Genomic DNA, 20,730 nt, shown 5'->3' on the forward strand with positions numbered 1-20,730 from the left:
GACGCGGCAAAAAATAACGAGGCAACCTTACGGGAAAACGATAGCCCCAATATTCAACGTTTGTTCGCACCCGCCGTTTTTTCCTTCTTGGAGGAAGCTGTATTCACTGTATAAAAATGCGACTATTTCTTTCGTTGCCACTACTTATTAACCAGTTAACTGTGATTGACGAATATGCTCGTCATGGAGAAGTGGCAAAATTTTGTGTATTGACGAGTATACTCGTCATGCGTATAAATCATTTTAATTAGAACTCGAAAATATTTTTTCAGATTTGTACTGTTTCCATTTTATATAATCTGGAGCATTTTATACATTTTATACATTGAATTCTGTAGCTCATGCAACAGTTAGCAGCTTTTAACCCTTTGCACTCGAGTGGTGACTCTAAGGCACCACTAAAATTATTCCATTTAATTCCAAAATAATTTTTTCAACGATAAGGTTTAGATTTAAAAAATTGTCAAGTAGCAAAACTGTTGGTAGGAGTCACAAGAATAAATTTTGTATGCATAAAAATTTATTTTGTTAAATAGAATGGAAATACCACGAACCAGAAGAAATATTTCAAATTTGCAGTTAAAATGGCTCCGAGTGCAAAGGGTTAACAATTTTCTAAATATAAGTAAATTTGATAAAAATTATTTTATAACGTGGCATGATGATTTTTAATGGCGCTCGACCGTAAACAGTTAAACCATAAAATCGGTTGAGTCTTATTTACCTTCCGAATTTCATCTTTTCATTGATGCCAAATGAACACAGTACTCTCGATACGAAAGAAGTGAACCAGACTAAAAACAAACAGTCGTCTGTTTTCCCAATATTGCTCTCGAAAATCTGTATAATAAGAGATGTGTATCATTCTTGTTATGTGTTGAATGAACTATCATTTGACATAAAAGTCAAGAGTCCTAAAAATAAATGTTCCTTATTAATTATTTAATATAATTAGATCTGTCCTTTTATCTGGTATAAATGCTAATGAGTATGTCGCTATGAACCAGACTTTGAGCTGAATTTATTTAATATTTGAACAAATAATGCTGAAATCAAGTAACAGCTTATTTAATATAATATTTCAAACAATTTCATTTCCCAGGTGATCGCAGGTGTAAAACATTGTCATTAGGGATTACAATACCGGACCAAAAGTTCAATAACGGTATTCGGTATTTTTAGATTTTAATACCGGTTTTAATACCGGTATTAGGAATTTTAGAAAAAGAAAGAAAACCCAGGTATTTCTTTGTTTTATTTTCCAGCTTTATTAGAAAGAGTGAATATCACAAGAAATTATTTGCAACTTATAAATTATATCAGTATATAAAGAATCACAAAAAAGTAAAGGATCATCTTATTTCTTTAAATCGCATAAAGTATAAATTTCACTATTCAGTCGGCGTTACTATTACAAATTTTTTAAATGTGATCTTAAAAAACATAATGCATCAATTGTATTGTCATTAAGCCTGGAACGTAGTTTTAAGACTAAATTTTTCACCATTTTCTTTTAATTGTATCAACTCGTGCTTCAAAGAATTGCGAATACCGTTACTGTAGTTCATAACCGTTTCTCTTAAAGTGTTGATCGAAGTTGGTAGATTTTTAAAACTTCCGGTGGATAGTGATTTTCTTAATTCATGTCATTTTACTTATAATTTCATCTAAATTATCTGTTTTTTCAAAATAATCTAAAATCCCTGATAGCTTTGGTTTAGAATCTGTGCTTGTGTTTGCATCTTCATCACAATTAGACATTTTCCTCTTTAATAAATTTGTATCATGTTTCGTCTTTAAATGTGTATGAAGTCCGCTTGTACTTCCTCCATTCACCTTAATAACTCTTGAACATTTTTTACATAGTGCCACCGTATTCTTTTCATCATATAAATAATGAATCCATACCGAAGTATTATCAACGGATTATTTATGTTCTTTAAAGTTATTCTTATTCATTATAAAGGGTTATAAATTATGAGTATGTAATAAATCTGAAAAATATTTTGAACCCAAAGTATGATATGCAAATACAATGTGGATAACAAACTTACCAATTTGAAAAATATCGAAAATTTTCGAATATTCCTTGTTTTCTTCACAACCAGAACCTTGTATTCACAGATACGAATATCAGACAACTAATCCAGCGCACGTGCCCGATCGTCCGATTATCTCTTGAAAAACATCTGAGACGCGTCCAGAAGCGTCCATGCGCTTCTCGCTGCCTCATCAGTAACGCGGGGATATTTAATACAATTTCAACAGAGACAATTTAAAAATTTTTTAATAAATACCGAAAAACCGGTATTTAAACCTGTGAATACCGGTATTACGAAATTGTGAAATGGTTACCGGTATTCGGTATACCGGTATTGCAATCCCTAATTGTCACTTCGAATGTTCTCCGGTCTATCGCAAAATCGTTTGATTTCGTCATCAACACAAGTACTCACATTTGAAGTTCGCAAAGAGCGAAACTTATCGCGATTCAGCTAAATAATCGAACTAGGATTTTGAATGTTCCGATTCCGAGATCGACGTGCGGTTTAATAACGTCAAATCGTTACTATCGGAATCGAAACGGCACGGCGGGGATCGGGCGCTAGTAATCCGAAGAAATTCTCGGGAAAAGTTTTAATTAACCGACCGTTCGATCCACTTTTGTCGGTACATCTGAATTTTCCAGCTCGCGGACCAAGGCGAAGATAACTTCAAGATTCATAAATATAGACGATGCTCGATCGTATTATTGCTTCGCCGGGAACGTAGCTGGAATTCGTGAAAAGATCAACGTTGCTCGGGCGTTCCGAGCAAATATTTTCTAATCCACTACAAATACGCAATATTGCGATTTTAAAGAAAAATGCAGAAAAAATGCGACAGAATATAAATAGATATTATTGAACGTAGAAATTAAAAGATGGAAGAATATATGATCACGTGACGCGATATCAATGGGTCTCTGCCTTCAGTTCCACCTGAGGCAACCTATACGTAACATGATTTATCATAATTATTATTATAAACTTAGTCTTGCACTGTAACCAAGTGATTGTTTTCTTTGTAATCAATTGAAGTAAATACGACCAATAAATAAAGTTATTTAAAACAAAATCTTTAGCATTTACGATGATGCGATTTTTAATGATGAATTTAATTGGAGTTTAGAATGTACGAAAAAGAATGAAAAAGGTCTACTTGATTTTAATGATAGATGTACCGACAGATAGGTAATTTGAGGAGACGAATGTGTTTATAATTAATAATCAATATAAATCCATGCATTCACCGCGTATATAAATTTTATAGAAAATACACGATGCAGAGTCTGATAGCAACTTAGGTATTAAACGCTTTAACTAGCAAGATGGATTAATCAAATTTAAGTGCCTTTATATTTCATAATTAAAATTCAAAAAAATGATTATACTATACAATGTGGTGATAAATATATTGATAACTTTTCGATAATAGATATCTAGAACTTTATGCATAATAAAAATTATTCGTGTTAATTATCAGAGATATATGTTTTGCTTCTTTTGTAATTGTAATCAGTTGATCATAATTAACAATACCCTCAAATTTGTCCAGCGTTTTCACAGTTTTACACTATATTTCGTGCATGAAATCCACTGTCTGATAATCAAAATTGAAGAATTAAACGCGGAAGAGAATATTTAAAGAAATTATTTTTAATAAAATGCTATCGCGCTGGGAATAAAAATAAGCAAGAACTTATGAAATGATCAAACACAATTTTCCCCATAAAACGCTTCTTCTATGGCGCGACGGATAAGATGTTTGTACCTCCTCTGGGAAGATGTAACTATGCCCTCCACCCCCACCCCCTTCCGCGCAGCCGTTTCTATACTTAGGGGCTTGAAAAGCACAAACCTCATATCGTGCGTCGGCAAATATTCATAACTTAAATATCGTTCCTCGTAGGAGGCCCACGATGAGAATTCGAGATATATAACACCGGCGTGGTATTACGTTCCACGCGGAAAATCCTCCCCCTCTTGACATCTGTCAAAGACTATCTTTCGCTCTAACTCTTTCGAGCTTTCTCTAAGCCCTCATTTCCTGCTCTCCCGTTTTTAGACTTTCTCTCTGGACTCTTCTCTCGGAGTATTTTTAATCTTTGCGCTCGCCGTTCCTCGCGTGCAATGTTATTGCCTTCTGTTTTCAATCCGTTCTGTTCCTCTCGAAGATGTTTACTGTTGCTTTAAACAGGTTTCATTGTATCGTATACTTGTGTGTGTTGTTTTGCCAGAAAATTTTCTTTTTCTGTCCAAGTGCAGGCTTCCCCGGAGAAGTTGGACGTCAGACATTTTTAAACCTACATTAGCACTTTACCGTGATAAAATCGCATATTAAAAGTGTATTTATTAGAATTATAAATTGATTATGGGAATAATTGATTATTTCACACTATGAAAACTTTAAATAGAACTTTTATTAATTAAAGAAAGATATAAACTACGCCCTTTCTATTTGAGATATTTCAGGTAACTAACACAAATCAATTCAATGAAAACAGCAACGATCAGAAGAGACAAAATAAACCATCGCATACCTTCACAACTCAAACATATCCGGTGGTAAATAAATAAACCATCCATTTGATTGATTTTTGCATGCAACTTGTTTTTTGAAATTCAACAGTATTTTTTGATGGATTTTGGAACTGAGTGATGACACAAATGTTATGATTCCTGTAATGGAATCGGTAACTGTGGGAACTCTTTTATTTTATAAATTCTTGAATAAAAGGGTTTAATTTGTCTCATTTGGTAAATACGAGGATATTTATAACCAAAACCAAACCAAAGACACAGAAACTGGTCACTCAACAATAACCGACTGCACTACTATCTCTAACCGTCGACAAATCGTGAATTTGTTGAAAATCGAAGATTCAATGTAGTGAGACTTCCCGTGGCTCCGGGCGAATTTCATATTTTACAGTGCAGCGGTAAATGTCGAAACAGTTGTGGACGACAGTGTATGCCTTCTCCATTACATCAGTTCCCAGCGCGCGGAGGTCAGAATCGCTTGAAATTCAACACGCGTACTGGCACATTGTTCGCGCGAGTACATCTCCGTCGAAACAACGTCAGCATTTTATCCGTGAGGTTGGTACAGAGGTGGGTAGAGAGACTCGAGACTCGTCGTCCGTCGAGTATATCAGAGGTGTTTTCGCACGAACGAGAGAGCCACCTCGTGGAATGACTTCGCCCGGTGACTCCACGGGATTGTCGGGGAGGAAAATGGTGCGGCCCGAGTTCCTCGAGATCCGGACGGCCGCTCGGAATTACCGGGATAAGTGCTCGCGTTGGAATCAACATCGAAATATTTCTTTGGACAACAAACTGCGAGCTGGGACCGAGCTACCTCTCTGATCTCGCGACGCGACGGAAGCGACGGCAGATTATTCCGCCGAATCTTTCGCCGACGCCTGCTCTGTTTTTCATTCGCAACTTTTTTATCCCGCCATTGAAGTAGCTGGTGTCGAATAGCTAAATATTCCGTAGTACCGTCGTGTTCGTTTGCACCCCGGAACTGGCGAGGCCAATTTATATGGAAAAAACGACCAGCTAGTATCGATGTTCTCGTCTACAGTACCTTCAAGAAGCTGGAATTCCTTTGCATGTTGCTTTTTGTTCTAATGGCTGGATCACATCGTGGCGCGTAACTTTAGCACCATCTAAATGTTTCACTGAATTAAACTTCTCTAATGATATAGACTAAACAATATTAGCGTCCCTATTCCTATGAAATGTATAAATAGATGAAGTACAAGTTATGGAGATAGTAGAAGAATTTGAGAAATTGTTGCGTTGCTTTTCACTTTCTAAAGTGATTAAAAAGAACGTTCACTTTAATTTCATTTCCGTTTCTTATAGATGACGAGGACAAATTTTATTTTGCATAATAATCTGCAAATGGTTAATAAAGTTTTAAACGCAAAAATTGAAATGGATTGATTCCTATACTTTTTTAACTCATGATGACGATTTTTAGTAGCTGTAGCTTGAGAAATGATAGAGACTGTGGATTTGGATCTATGTAGTTATGACAGCAAACACTGTAAGAGAAAGCATGCATTGCGTTCATTTGAATATTTCATTGGACAGTTCATTGGTCCATATTCTTTGTTAATAATTCGATGCCACGGGAAAAACTTTTATAAAGAAAAAAGTTGCATGAAATGATCTCAGGTACCAATTTCTCAGTTGTTTGACATTTTTGGAACACCCTGAACAACGATATCAATTATCGTGACAATGAAAGCCAACAGAGCTAACAGAGAAACAGAGTTAGCGAGGTAAGAGCGAAGTGTCCTAAATTTTGACATGGTCAAAAACAAGATGCACGACTAAACATTTCAGGGGAATATTTCAGGTTAGGGTAGCGCTGTTTACATATTATACTTGCGCGATCTCCTCCCATGTTGTTTAGTGACACTTAGAGTTCTGCGCGTGGTAGACACGTACAAGGATAACGCGGTTATTGTCAATTTCCCAAATAGCCTCGAGCAAATAACAGTAGCTTGAATCGGGAGTACAAGTGAGACGGGTTTTCAAAAGTGGATGGACCACTTACAGTTTATCCAAAATGGAATTACATTCCTGATCGCAGCGAGCATTCGACGTTATCTTTATCACAGCGGGACGTTACTCGAAATTAGAATGTCCGTCGAGGTTTCCCCGTTGATATTTCCGCGATGGCCCTAGGCGGTGGATGGACGTCAACGAGTAATCAAAATTTTCGCAGACAATCCAAGTTCCGGGGAATTACTGGAACCACGACGAGGCGCGTGCTGGAAAGAGCAAAAACTGGGTATGCACGAAGTATTGAGAAACTTCCGGCGAACTTTCCCTAGAACGAACTAAGTTTCAAGACCCTGAAACGAGTTTACTTCCTGGGATCAGCCTGGATTAGGTACTCCGTCGCGACTTATGGCTGCGGTGAGCCAGCCTTACTGGTGTGCAAACGGTTTTTTAAATTATTGTATCCGAGTTGCGTGGTTCGCCATTGACCTACTAGCAGTTTCGTTTGTTTATTAATATATTGAGTCATTAAGATGAATGGCGGTCTTCAATTCATACATTAATTGACGATTTTAACTGAATTTTATGCGTTTGTGATAACACTGAGTAGGCGAAGTTCAAGATGTTGCTTGTCAGTATGTCACGACAAAATGATGGATCCGGAGACTTAGATGATACTTAGAAGTTAATAAATTTTTAACACCAGCTCAACATGGATTCCAACAACATTGCTCTACTACTGACGTCCTCACGAACATAGAGTCAGATGTATGTGACGCATTTCAAAAAAACGAATTTCTCCTGGCAATCTGCTTAGATATCGAAAAAGCATACGATATGATTTGGAGACCCAAGATCATTAACACACTTGTTAAATTTAATATCAACGACTCTACGCTATCTTTTATAGTAAATTTCTTAACCGACAGAACCATCCAAGTAAGAGTTAATGGTGCACTTTCTGACCGAAGAAAAATAGAAAATGGAATTCCCCAAGGATCAGTGCTCAGCGTATCACTATTTCTAATAGGAATCAATGACATAGTGGACGGTATAACAAGGTCAGTCAAAAAACATCTTTTTGAAGACTCTCCAACTATAACTTGCAGTGGGAAAAATCCAAATAGGAAAGTTACAATAGGAAATTTAATACAGACAAGCTTAAATAACTTGCATGAAAGGTCAAATAAGTCTCGACTCAAATTTTCGGCTCTAAAGGCTCAAGAAATTATATTTAGCATGAAAACAAGCCAACCATATATCCCAAAAATCCTTATGAATGGTATAGAAATTAAAGTGGACACCATTAGAATACTCGGACTGCTCTTTGATAGGAAACTAACCTGGACCATCCATATCTAATACTTGAAGGAATCATGCCTGAGAAGATTAAATGTAATAAAATTTCTAGCCAATAACGATTGGGGGTCAAATCAAAAGATGCTCCATAAAACCCATCGTGCTCTAATTTTATCCATAATAGATTATGGAGCAATTATTTATAATTCAGCTAAACTCAGGGTATTACAACTCCTTGAACCCATACACAACGCTGCATTCAGATTAGCAATAGAATTATACTGTACTTGCCCAATGAGCGGTATTTTATTTGAAGCTAAAGAGATGCCGCTTGACCACAGAAGGGGATTATTGTGCGTCTCATATGCTTTGAAAATATCCTCTACACCTAACAACCTCATCTTCAATTACATCTTCAAAAACAAGTTCAATAACCTATATTCCAAAAAAAAAACTTATCTACCGGTCCCTCCTTATATTAAAATCAATGAACTCCTATCCTCCTCTGCATTAGAAAATATCCCAACCATGGAACGCAAACAGGAAACAATGGCCTCTTGGACCATCTTAACACCCCAAATTGATATAGATTTAGCCGACTCTGCCAAGGATACAAGAAATAGTCAAGAACACATCATCAAACTTTTAGAACCCAATAACAATAAATATCTCTACCATAATAAACTGTACACGGACGCCTCAAAATCAGATCATAGAGTAGGTTATGCTATCATCATGGGAAAAGAGACATTTAAGCATCGTCTTCCTAACTAAGCGTCTATTTTTTCTGCTGAAGATTATTTACTCCGATTCTATGAGCGTCATCCAAGCATTACTTAACCCCCTTGAAAAAGAAAAAAGTGAACTAATTAAAAATATCCTAATGCTATAGACTGATCTCACCAAGCTAAACAAAAATATAACTATAGCATGGGTACCCTCCCACCAAGGAATAAGTGGGAACGAAAAAACAGACTCCAGTTCTAAGGAAACAACAACTCTCCCTCTAAACGAAGTGAACCCCCTATCCCCCATCTGGAGCTCATCAACCACTTCAAGAATATCGTTAGAATGCAATGGAATCAGACCTGGATCACCTCTAAAAGAACAAAAATCCACAATGTGGTTAAAGACTTCTTGCAAGAAATTGCTATCAATGATCTGAACAGGAAGAAGAGGATAATAATGTCTCGCCTGCAGACCGGTCACACCAGAATTACACATAAACATTTATTGAAAAAAAAACGGAACCAGCAATCTGCAACACCCGTCGTACTCAAATCACTGTTCACCACTTCCTATTGATTGCAGAAGATTTGAAGCCTATAGAAGGAAGTAAAAAATGAACCCCCACACGGCACTGACTTCGGAAAAGAACATCAAAAATGCCTTGGAATATCTATTTGATTCCAATCTCGTCACCAAAATCTAATTCATTAATGAATCCCGTCGCTAATGACCCTGATGTCGATGCAACGTTAAAACCTTAGTAAAAAAAAAAAATTAAACTGTAACGAGGCGAAAGGAGAAGAAGACAAAGGACTACCATCATTGAGGCTATTTCTGGACCGATCGATAATTCCGTTGGACCACGATCGAACTTTCTAGAAGCATCGAGACGCGACAGACTCCCTAGTTACCAAATTGTTATTAACGGTTCATGGCTAGCAACGAGGTAGTATATATAGAGGTATCTTGGTCAGATTCGGGGCTACACCTGTGAGAGAGGACGAGGTAAGCCACGGCCGCACACGCGGTAGTCAGGGAGAGGACGGCTATGAAGGCCGGCCGCCCGCTGTAGGGAACTGCATAGGTTCTTCGGTGACCATGACGGTTGGAGAGGACGGCCATGAAGGCCGGCCGCCCGCTGTAGGGAACTGTATAGGTTCTTCGGTGACCATGACGGTTGGAGAGGACGGCCAGAAAGGCAGGCCGCCAACCGGAGATAGGGATACGACAGCCATGCAGCATAGCTTAGAACTATTGGGAGAGGACGGCCATGAAGGCCGGTCGCCTGATAGTAGTAGTTGATCCATTTGATCAAAGTTGCTTTCGTTGCTCGTCATAGAAGTTAGCAAGGAAATTGATCAAAGAATGAACCTGTAACAGCCTGTAACCTGCTAATCAGAATATATCTCTTCAGTAATCCTTGTATCCTGTATCAAGAATTCATTCCAACTACCCTTCCACCATCATCCCGCTACAAAAAAAATATTTAAAAAATTTCTATATTTCTCGCCTGGAATATGCAGATAAACTGTTAACACAGTTGAGCACACAAAAGAACAAAGTAACGTTGCTCGTCAGTTCATCATTTTAAAGAGTGTTATATGAAAAAGAGATGAATTTATTGTACATCGAAGTGCAATGTTTCACTCAAGCAGTGCCTCTTCTCTTTTTTCAATTGTTACCAGAAATATATAAAGAGGAGGAGCAGAAAGAGCATTCCAGCCTTCATAACTGACAAAAGCAATAAGCCAAAATAAGAATTACAAAAATTTCCTATTAAAAAGAGTGCCGACCATCCCCGAGTTTTCCACTGTGTTTTATTGGCCTGGCTCATCCTCGCATTCTGCGAGTCACTTTCTATACTTTTCGTTGCTTGTGTCGACGTAATCGAAGTGAACTGTCTTCAATAAAATCAGTCAACAGGACTGCAGACTTTATGTGTGTATATATGAGGAGACTGATTGGACGAAATGAGAAATAGTGGAAATTTTAAAATAAATTAAGAAACGCTATTGCAGTATTCTCTACTTAATATCTTTCTATTAAAGATTTCTATTGAAATTAATCGTTACAAACTAACTTTTGCCTTGGTATTAGAAGTACAATACCATGTAAAAATTCACGTGGTGATCATAGTAATTTTTCATCACTTACATAAAGTGAAAAAATATTACTCATAACAATCCTAATTATTCATTAAGTATTGGAATTATCTTTCATCACGTTCTTAAGAAATGTATCGTATCATGTACTGAATTGCCTATATGTTATATTTTCTATGTGACAAGAAAATACGTGATTCGGGAAATGTTAGAACTTTTTTATTTTACTCTGAATTGTAATAAGAAGACAATTAAATGCTGAATTAATAATTGCGAAATAGTCTGCACAATATGCACTTATTCATGATTTTATTATGAATAGTTAAGTAATCTAGTAACTAATCATAAATATAGTTAAGTAATCTAGCAACTAATCTTAAACATAGTTAAGTAATTGATGATAGTCAATAATAGCCGTGCGGCTTATGCCGCTTGCCAATGCACACGGATTAATAATCACTTTTGTTCACGAACAGGTTTAACATTTTCTCAAAAAAGAGAACAAGTATACGTTCACGAAAGTAAAGGAATTAATTACAGGTATAAAATAAACTTGGTACTCGTTGGGAACCACCAAAAGACCGTGGCCACTGTCACAGAAAATTCGCAGAAGAGAAGTAATATGCCGAGTAAACCGCCGAATGAGCTGGAAACGATAATGGACTCGACAGTCGCAACGATTAAAGCAGCAATTAAAGTAAGACGAAAGACGTATCATCGCCGCTTCTTGAGCGCACGCTGCTGCTGCGAAATCACCGTGTGCCAGATCCGGCGGTGAAGTAGCGAAATTCGTAATTGCGCTTCAACCGCAGCAAACGTATTTACGTTACAAAAATTCGCCGGTAACCACGAAACATGCTGGGAGCAAGGGTGGAAAGCGAGCGAATATTACAAACTGTCATGAACCGGGCGCAAAACTTGCCATGGCTGTTGATAAAGTGGACGAAGTTATTCATCGTCCCTGGGACGAGATTATTTCTCAGGATCAGTCGGCTGCCTTGAGTTGCCGACGTACAATTCGTTGCCGGGGCTTGCGGTTATGCTAGAACCACGGTGTGTACTAAAACAGGAAGGCCATGAGGCAACGGGATCTGCAGAGGGAAGAGGGAAAGGGAAAAGGGAAAAGGGAAAAGGGGGGGAAGCGAGAGCGTCCTTTTCCGGATCTATTAGCAGATTTTAATTACGTCGTCGTACCATCGGAATTGTCGAACAACTTCCCACGCTCGCCGCTCGGCACCATCCGCTTCGATACTTTTATCCGATATCGACAGATATTAAAGTATATATTCTTCTTTGCTTAAATCGTCCCGGCTACCTTCGCGTTGCCGGCGAGATATCCTCTCGGCTATAAGTCCGATCCTTCCACTCGGCAGGCTAATGGAAACTTCATCCCGGACGAACGGTGTAGAAGGAAGTTGAGTTTCGGGAACAGGGTTCAGCCGTCATTCGGTCTCAATTAAAATTTAGCCGGCGGACCTGGCTAGACCGACTGCTGTCGGTAACGAGGACTATTATATCTTTAATATTACTTTCAGCGTAGATCGTATCTGACGGTCGAGGGCGGGGATTCCAACGCGTAGCGCAGTCAAAAAACTCATTGGGACAATTGCGGGCGAAACGATGAATTTGATTGCTTTGAATTGCGATTACGGAAAGACCGTTACATTTGCAACAAGTTTCATGCCAAAATGTTAGCTAGTTATTTTACACTATACCTATCGAGCTCGTCAAAATGACCTCTCCCACTTTTTTATCTTAAAGTTGTTGAAATTATAAAGGTTTCGTCGCATCGAATCGATGCCTTAATGGGAGCATAAATTCCGATAAAAATGATGAAATGTTGCAATTTTGTCGTCGTAGCGAAGCAACGCGTGCGAAATCGCTGGGAATTGTTAATCTTCGATCTCCTGCAACTTCGCGAAGGAAAATCTTGCAAGGCATTTTGCTTGTGCTCGCTTTAAAGAACGAAGTCTTCGTATTCGTTTCTTTGTACTTGGCTGTTTTCAACGAAATCTCTTGGTCGAAAGTAGAACGTGAAGCTAAATGCGCTTTTTTCCTATAATGGTACTATCGGCAAATGTTTCGTTTCCGGTATAATGAATCAGCGACAAGAAATTCTAGACCAACTATTAAGCGGTAATCACGAAGGGAAAAGCATCTTTTTGGAAGGTCACATTGATACCAATTACCCCATGGAATGTTTTAAACTCTGTATGACTGTTTGAACTTATGCAACTTTAAAAGGAAACGCTAGCTGTGTTTTACATTTTCTTTATTAATAAGAATTATTAATTATTTTTGCCAACATTTTTAACTCTTTGCACTCGAGCGGCGACTCTGCGGCGCCATGAAAATTCTTGTAACACGTTCTAAAATTATTTTTATAGTTATTGCCAAAGCTTAGATTTAAAAAATTATTGAAACTATTATATATGTTATATGAGTCACGTGGCTCGATTTCATACACGTAGAATGAATTTTGTTATATAAACTGGAAATACTAAGAGCAAGGAAAATTATTTTAGGATTTGTAGTTGAAGTAACTTCGAGTGCAAAGGGTTAAACTTTGACGTCTCTCATGATCTCTAAATGTTGTTGTATCAAATTGTTGCGTATTATAGCTGCTACACATAATGTTTTTTAGCTAGAAAATATGGTAATAATCCGTAAAGGAAGGTACATTGAAAACAGATTTAATGAAAAGTCTCATGAACTGTGTAGCGACTATTGTCCGACCAACCAAAGAAGTCGTGGCGTGTTTACATTCCCACTTTTGCTGCAGTCCGCTGTCTCCTCCTGTGATCGCAGCCAGTGATTGATATTGGCCGTCGTTGTCCTTTGTCATCGTCTTCGACCAATAGAAACTGACCTATTTTTCTTCTATTCGCCGAAGACGGGAACAAAGGTCAACGACAGCAATATCGATCATTGCCAGCGATCATAGGAGAGACACTGGACTGCGGCAGAAGTGGGAATGTAAACACGTCGCGACTTCTTTCACCGGACGGATGATACATCATAATTCTTTTGTGAGGAACGTAGAAAAGCACATACATTTTGGAACGAGTAATTACATTTACAACAATTATACACATTATTAAATTACAAATAGATAATAGAATAATTTATGGCGTATCATGAATACTTATTGCTCGAATAAATATTCTTCTAAAAAGAATTCAATCAGATTATTATTTTAGACATTATTCGGAATAATTCGAATAATTACCAACTCCGATGCCTGCTGTAACGAGATCTTACAACTATAACAAAGTACGAGAAGCGATTCTTGATTGACTCGTGTTAATACTTCAGGATTGCGAGGATCGAATGAATTCAAGGGAAAAGAGTCAGTCAAGGAAGAAAAAGCGGTCGGACAAGGCTGTTGAACGTTCATTGGTGAGATGAAAAAACATGTTGTTGGTCATCCCTTTCGCGGAGCGTCGACGCAAGGGAAAACGAGGTTTAGATACGATTTACGGCGATCGATCGAATCAGCCGCGGAGCTTGCAAGCCTGTGGCCGAAGCTCGCGTTCTCCTAACCTCAGACGATTCAGCCGGCCGATTGTCTTTCGACTGAATGCTGCGGCGGTCCCCATCTTCTGGTCGGCCGGATGTATGAACCAAGGATCATTTCGCTATTCGATTTCAACTCTTTGTTCGACTCGGAACAGTTAGACGGCCGACGACCACGGCGGCGACGTCGTCGAGCGACACGCCCGGTGTCTACGACGATCGAGAACCGGTGGACAATGGCACGGCTGACGCGAGCGTCTCGACCATTGTGAACGTTAACGTTTCCAATATTATTATCGCCGCGAATCGATAAGGCGGCGTGGAGCTTCGCCAGTATTATGATATAAAACGCAGATTACACCGTAAAGCGGCGAAAGTTTCCCGAGTAATTGCCGTGTTTTAGTGCTAATACTATCCAACGATCTGCCAGTTTAAGAACTTGGATAATATTCCGGAGTCTATCAATATCTCTAATGACTAATTGGTAGACCACGGGGCTCGTGCATTTATGATTCCAAGGAATAGGAACAAACAAATAAAAATTTGAGGAGTTTGAAAATTCTCATTATCGTGATTCCTTTATACCTCTATGTAATATCTCAATAGTTAGAGTTTTCTATTAAGCGCAACGTGTCCTTCTATGAAACATTTCTTTTTTTTTTTAATAACTCCTCCATACTTTACAATTTTTCCCAAAGGGACATTCGGTAAATTGTAATAACAGGTTTGACTGAAATTAGCACGTAGATGCTTTCTCAGCAGAAAGGCATCTGTTTGGACATTAGTTGACGTTGGATAGTAAGTTTTTTGGATGCTTCCTGTGTAGTCTTCTAGGTAATGCAGTTGTTTAGCTAGTTCATTGGGATGATTTTCTATCCTACTTCTGTATCTGTCACTTAAACGTGCTATTTCTTCTGTTACTGTCTTCATTTTTAGGTCCTTGTGGATTTTGTCATTGCGTACATACCATGGTGCATTTGATACTGTTCTGAGTATGATGGATTGTAGCGCTTCTAATTTTGAGATGTGACTTTTTGCTGCCATGCCCCATAGTTCGATGCCATAAGTCCAAATAGGTTTAATAATTTCTTTATAGATTAAGAGTTTGTTATCTAAGCTTAACTTGGAGCCTTTGCTGGTAAGCCAATACATGTTTTTCCTGATGATTCGAATTTGTTCAAACAAAATGAAGTACGTCTGATATATTATACATGCAAGCACTATATTAACATTATAAAATTATGTTTAACACTCGAATAACGGAAATCAGACCCGTTTAATTAATTTATATTTTTACCTGTTTTATTGAGGTCTATGGAAAAATCAACGTGTCTACGAGTAGTAAGAATATCGTTATAAATGATCGTAAGCATAAGCAGTTACATGTTTGTGAAAAATGCCAGACTTTCGAATGTAAAATACCTTATTATAAAAAATGATGGACAGTACTATACACATGACCTCAAGAAACATTCATGTGAACCTACGAGCTACCAAAATTGTAAGGCTGGGAATCGTTAAAAAGCAAAAAGTGCGGTAAATGTCTAAGAAAGAAGCGCGACCGCTATTCGATCCTCGACGAGTACCTAATTCTTCATTCACCTTTTGCTCCATTTTCGCGAGCTTGTCCGGGTTTTTCCAAGTCAGGAAGACCTTAAATCCGAAACTAAAAGTCGTGCTTATGTAGGACGCATTTTCAATTAAAGCGGCACATTCATTAAGGGGAATTAGGCTACCCTTAGGAAGGCGAATTCCATTCGGTCTTTTCGTCACAAATTCGTGTCTACCACGATGCATCGCGTGATGATCGAGAAAGAGAAGGACAGACAAGAACAGAGACAGAAAGAAAAAGAGAAAGAGGAGGAAGGATGCCCGGCACAGAGCAACACCAGGGAAAGCTCTTATCGCGAAGGAAGAAGCTCTGTGAGGCCCCGTGGACTAAGACAAGGAGCTTCCACTGTCTTCGATGCTGAAAGCCTCGTCTTCGTGGCAAGTGTTTTACCAGTAGACTTTCAAGTTGCTAGTTGAACTTGCGAGCACCGAGCATAAGGATCAAGATGTTACGCTTCCGACTAGCCATTATCAGAACAAGGCCACAAGTATTTTCAGAGGACCTTGTTCACCGAAAATAAATTAAGTGGATCCCGGTAGATCTGGAGGAGCTCAACACTTTATTACTAGAGAAGAGGCTTTGATAGTAGCGAGACAATATGAATATAGTATAGAAGATAATCAATATATATGTATAGTTTGATAGAACCACCCTCGATTTCAACGACCCTCGAAATATACTAACAAGGTCAGAACTTCTTACACATACAATATACAGGGTGTTCGTCCATGAATATCCGAGCAAATATCTCGACAAGGCTTGAAGTTATAAAAAAGGTTAATAAGAGAGATTTACACAGTTTCAGAACATTTACAAGGTGTACCTAAATTATTTTTCTTTATTCGTAACCTTACAATGTTATGAATGTTAACTTAGCTTTTTTTAAATGCATGCATATAATATTTTTTGCATATCTAGTTAATAGAGGTTATTTGCAGTCAAAATGATATCGTGTTAAAATCTTCTATTATGCAAGATAATCAGAAGCTTATTAGAATTTTTAAATTTTACATAAACATTATCATATACGTCTACAAATCAGTGCATTTAACTTGTAGGTGATTTAACAAAGGTGATTCGCAAAATAATTAATATGAAATGCAAAAGATAAATATGATCTATGAAAGGATTAATTTGGACTACAGAAAGTGAATATGATTTTTGGAAGGATTAATTTGGATTGTAGAATCTATAGTGGAATATCAATCACCGTAGGTGAAAGGAAATGAAAGAAGGACAGGTAGAGAGGAAGAGAATGCAAGAAGACTGAACGTGGTACGAGAAACGACGACAGAGAACAGTCAGTTACTGCTAAGAAATTTCAGGCACTTACTTTAATATGACTCGCGGGAACGCGATTCCTAAGGTCGGTTCCACGAAACTGGCAAGTAAGAGGTAAAACAAATACGCTGTCAATGAACCCGTCTTTCGTCACGTTTACGACAGTTCGGTGCAACTAATTTTAGCGAAACCTTAGTAAAACGTGGAGCTGTAAACAACGCAGTTAAAGCGTCGGTTACTTTACGGTTGGCAATTCAACCTGTTGTCTCGACGTTTCGAGGAAATGTGTTTCCGCGGGTTGCAGGAGGATTAAACGCATATTTTCCCAATACGAGGTCGTTCGAAGTGTTCCCACCGTTTCGACGCGCGGAATTGTGGTTTTGATAACAATTTGTACAGCAGGACGCAAAAATGGCCTGCCCAAATCAAAATTACACAGGCAATCGTAAAAGTCTCCAGTTACTCGATTTAATATTCGGACACCATGGTACTTGCGTCATTATTGCACTATATATTTATTTGAAATATTGTAGTTCTATCGAATTTTCTGATCTATTATAATTTAAAGTACATGTCCTAGTTTACATATATGTAAAATCATTTATTTTATTTTTCATTGCTATATTCATAATGAATTATAAACGGAATTGGGCCCCATTTTAATGTCGAAATAATATTCGGACACCGGGATACATCTTACTTCTTATTCGCTTTAGAAGATCAATATATAGCCTCTTCGTTTGCTTGTTCGTAAACATCAAGTGCTTGTCGCAGCTTAGTTGATTTCTGTGGATCAGTTTCCTGACATATTTCATCGTTTCTATACGAATTTGTGAAAATGGGTAGGAAAAATACAAAAATACCTCATTTGACATTCGACAACTTGTAATGTATCACAGAGAAAAAGGCAATCATATCGAGAAATTGGAAAATTATTAAACTTAAATAAGAGTACCGCCGCGGACATTATACGACGGTATAAAGATGAAGATCGCATTGAATCTATCGCTCAAGAACTACAACCGCGACTTCTTGATGCTCGGGAAAAGCGATCTATTATTCGGAAAATTAAATTTAATCAGGGTTTGAGTGCTCCTACTTTGACTGCAGAATTATATGAAGAAACTGGGAAGAAAGTACACGTGGATAAAGTTCGCAATGCCATAAAACAAGCAGGCTTTAATGGTAGAGTAGCTAGGAAAAAACCATATATAAATGAAATAAATCGCAAGAGACGTTTAACATTCGCTAAGGAATTTGTTTCTAAAACACAATCATGGTGGAATAATGTGATCTTTGCGGATGACAGTCAGCTTTATGTCTCTTACACCAGCAATCGAAAATTAGTATGGCGTAAACCAAATAAATAATATGAAACCGATGATGAAATACGGTGGTGGAAGCCTGATGGTATGGGGTTGTATTTCGACCGCCGGAGTAGGAGAGTTGGAATTTTAGATAAAAACAAGTACTTAGATATATTAAAACAAAATTTAATAAAAAGTGCAACCAATATGGGCATAGAAAACACTTTCAAATTTTATCAAGACAATGATCCCAAACACAAATCAGGGAATGTTCAAGAATTTTTATCGTACCATTGTCCGAAGGTGCTCCAACCTCCGCCACAGTCTCCAGACCTAAATCCCATAGAGAATTTATGGGACTTATTAGATCGAAATATTCGAAAAATCCCAATAAGGACGAAAGAAGAGCTCAAGTTACGCTTAACAGAAGAGTGGGGACGTGTCACTCAAAGATATTTAACTAAAGTCATTTCAAACATGATGACACGTTTAAAGCATGTTATGAGGCAAAACTGATATCCAACAGAATATTAGAATTATTGTAATTTTATTCAAATGTATTTGTATACAGGAGAAAGAACCTTATGTCATATTATATGTCCGAATATTATTTCGATATTAAAATGGGGCCTAATTCCGTTTATAATTCTTTATGAATGTAGTAATGAAAAATAAAATAAATGATTTTACATATTTGTAAACTAGGATATGTACTTTAGACCATAATAAGTCAGAAAATTCGATAGAATTATTTCAAATAATGACGCAAGTACCGTGGTGTCCGAATATTAAACCGAGTAACTGTACGTGTGCGGAATAGATTTCAAATATTTCCACTCGAACATTTGACGCTTCTTTAACCTCTTAGGCACGGCTGGATTTAGTGCGAATGAAATTTTTCATAACGAAATTACCATTTTTCTTAATATACATTTTTGTTGGTATCGCTATATATATTCTTTTCTTACTGTATTACTTTAATAACCAATAATGCAATTGAGTAAAGAAAGCCACTATAATGGCGCATCGTGCCTAAGAGGTTAAAATACGACATCGTAATGGAAATATAATTGGTTGAATTTTGATGTAAAATGGAAATTAATGAATGTCAACTGGGAATCTCTCGTGCAATTATTTTTAGTAATTTGCAACAGGCGAAGCAGACATTAACACGAATACGGGAACGAAAATGCGGTACCGATTCATCAACGCTTGATCGCGGTACGATAGTGTATCTGTGTAACGAGTATGTGCGCGTTCGTGGAAACGCGAAACTGAAAGAATAACTTTCTTACCCTCCTGACATATTTCCATTATTAAAATTAAATATTATTTCAAATTATCGTGTGTCTCACAGAAGACAGAATAGCAGTCTCTAAAATAAGAAATTTGATTGAAAGCTACCAGAGATTGGGAATTAGTATAACCAGAAAAATTGTATAAAATTTTATTGTTACATATAATAGCATTTGCAAGAAGCGGAAATCTTATGAGATATTGTCGGGTATTATATCTTAAAATAGACAAATCTGGTTGAAAGCTACGAGAGGTTGGAAACTCGTCTCAATTAGGAAAAAGGAAAATTGGATATCGCTTTACGAATGCTAAGTAGTCTTAAACTTTTGATTCATCTAAGTTGCGCAACGCAATCATATTAGTTTAATAGCAATATCGTGGTGAATGAACTTCTCAAGTAGGTGCATGGATTAAGGAATTTTCGCTACGATTAAGCCGTGAAGAGCGGGACGTAGGTCCGATTTTATACGGTGAAATTTCATTGATCGATTTCGCGTATCGAGTTACACGGCCGGGATAGGCGTCGCGCCGCAACTAATTACAACGAAAATTGAGAACACCGTCGTCGTACGTGTCGGGAACGACGTAAAATTTGATGATCGTCGTAGCACGATCCAGCGCCTCGTTATTCCAGCTTTTAGTGAAATTACGTTCTCGGGTTGTTAATCGTGTCTGACGTTCTCAAAGTTTCTCTGCGTCGAACATTCGTCGCGGCACGCCGCTCGAATTTTTCAACGTTTAATTTTTTTTAATCCACTCGCCGCCACCGTTCCCCTATTCTACGCTGTAATTTCTACGCGTTTCTAATTTCGGACAATTTATCGCAATAATCTCTCATTCTGAATAATTGGGATCTGTCCGACGGTTAATCATTGGACTGGAGCTGCCCTCGATTGCTGAAGTGGATGAAGATTGCGTGTGTGTACGCGTCATGGAATTGGAAGTAAAAGTTTCGACCTATTTGAATCTACGGCCACAGATTTTAATAATTGGAGCTTCTACTCACTGTTGATTTGAGGGCAATGTTC

At 37.7% G+C, this 20,730-nt stretch overlaps 1 protein-coding gene across 1 annotated transcript; it reads left to right on the top strand.

Moving 5' to 3' along the window:
• Positions 1–15,997: 15,997 nt before the first annotated feature.
• On the top strand, positions 15,998–18,469 carry LOC144470594 (uncharacterized). Its single transcript, XM_078181932.1, has 2 exons — positions 15,998–16,195; positions 17,999–18,469. The coding sequence occupies exons 1-2, from the start codon at positions 15,998–16,000 to the stop codon at positions 18,467–18,469; spliced, it is 669 nt and encodes a 222-aa protein (XP_078038058.1).
• Positions 18,470–20,730: the final 2,261 nt, after the last annotated feature.

The sequence above is a fragment of the Augochlora pura genome, chromosome 1, assembly GCF_028453695.1.
Source record: "Augochlora pura isolate Apur16 chromosome 1, APUR_v2.2.1, whole genome shotgun sequence".
Classification (NCBI taxonomy): Eukaryota; Metazoa; Arthropoda; class Insecta; order Hymenoptera; family Halictidae; genus Augochlora; species Augochlora pura.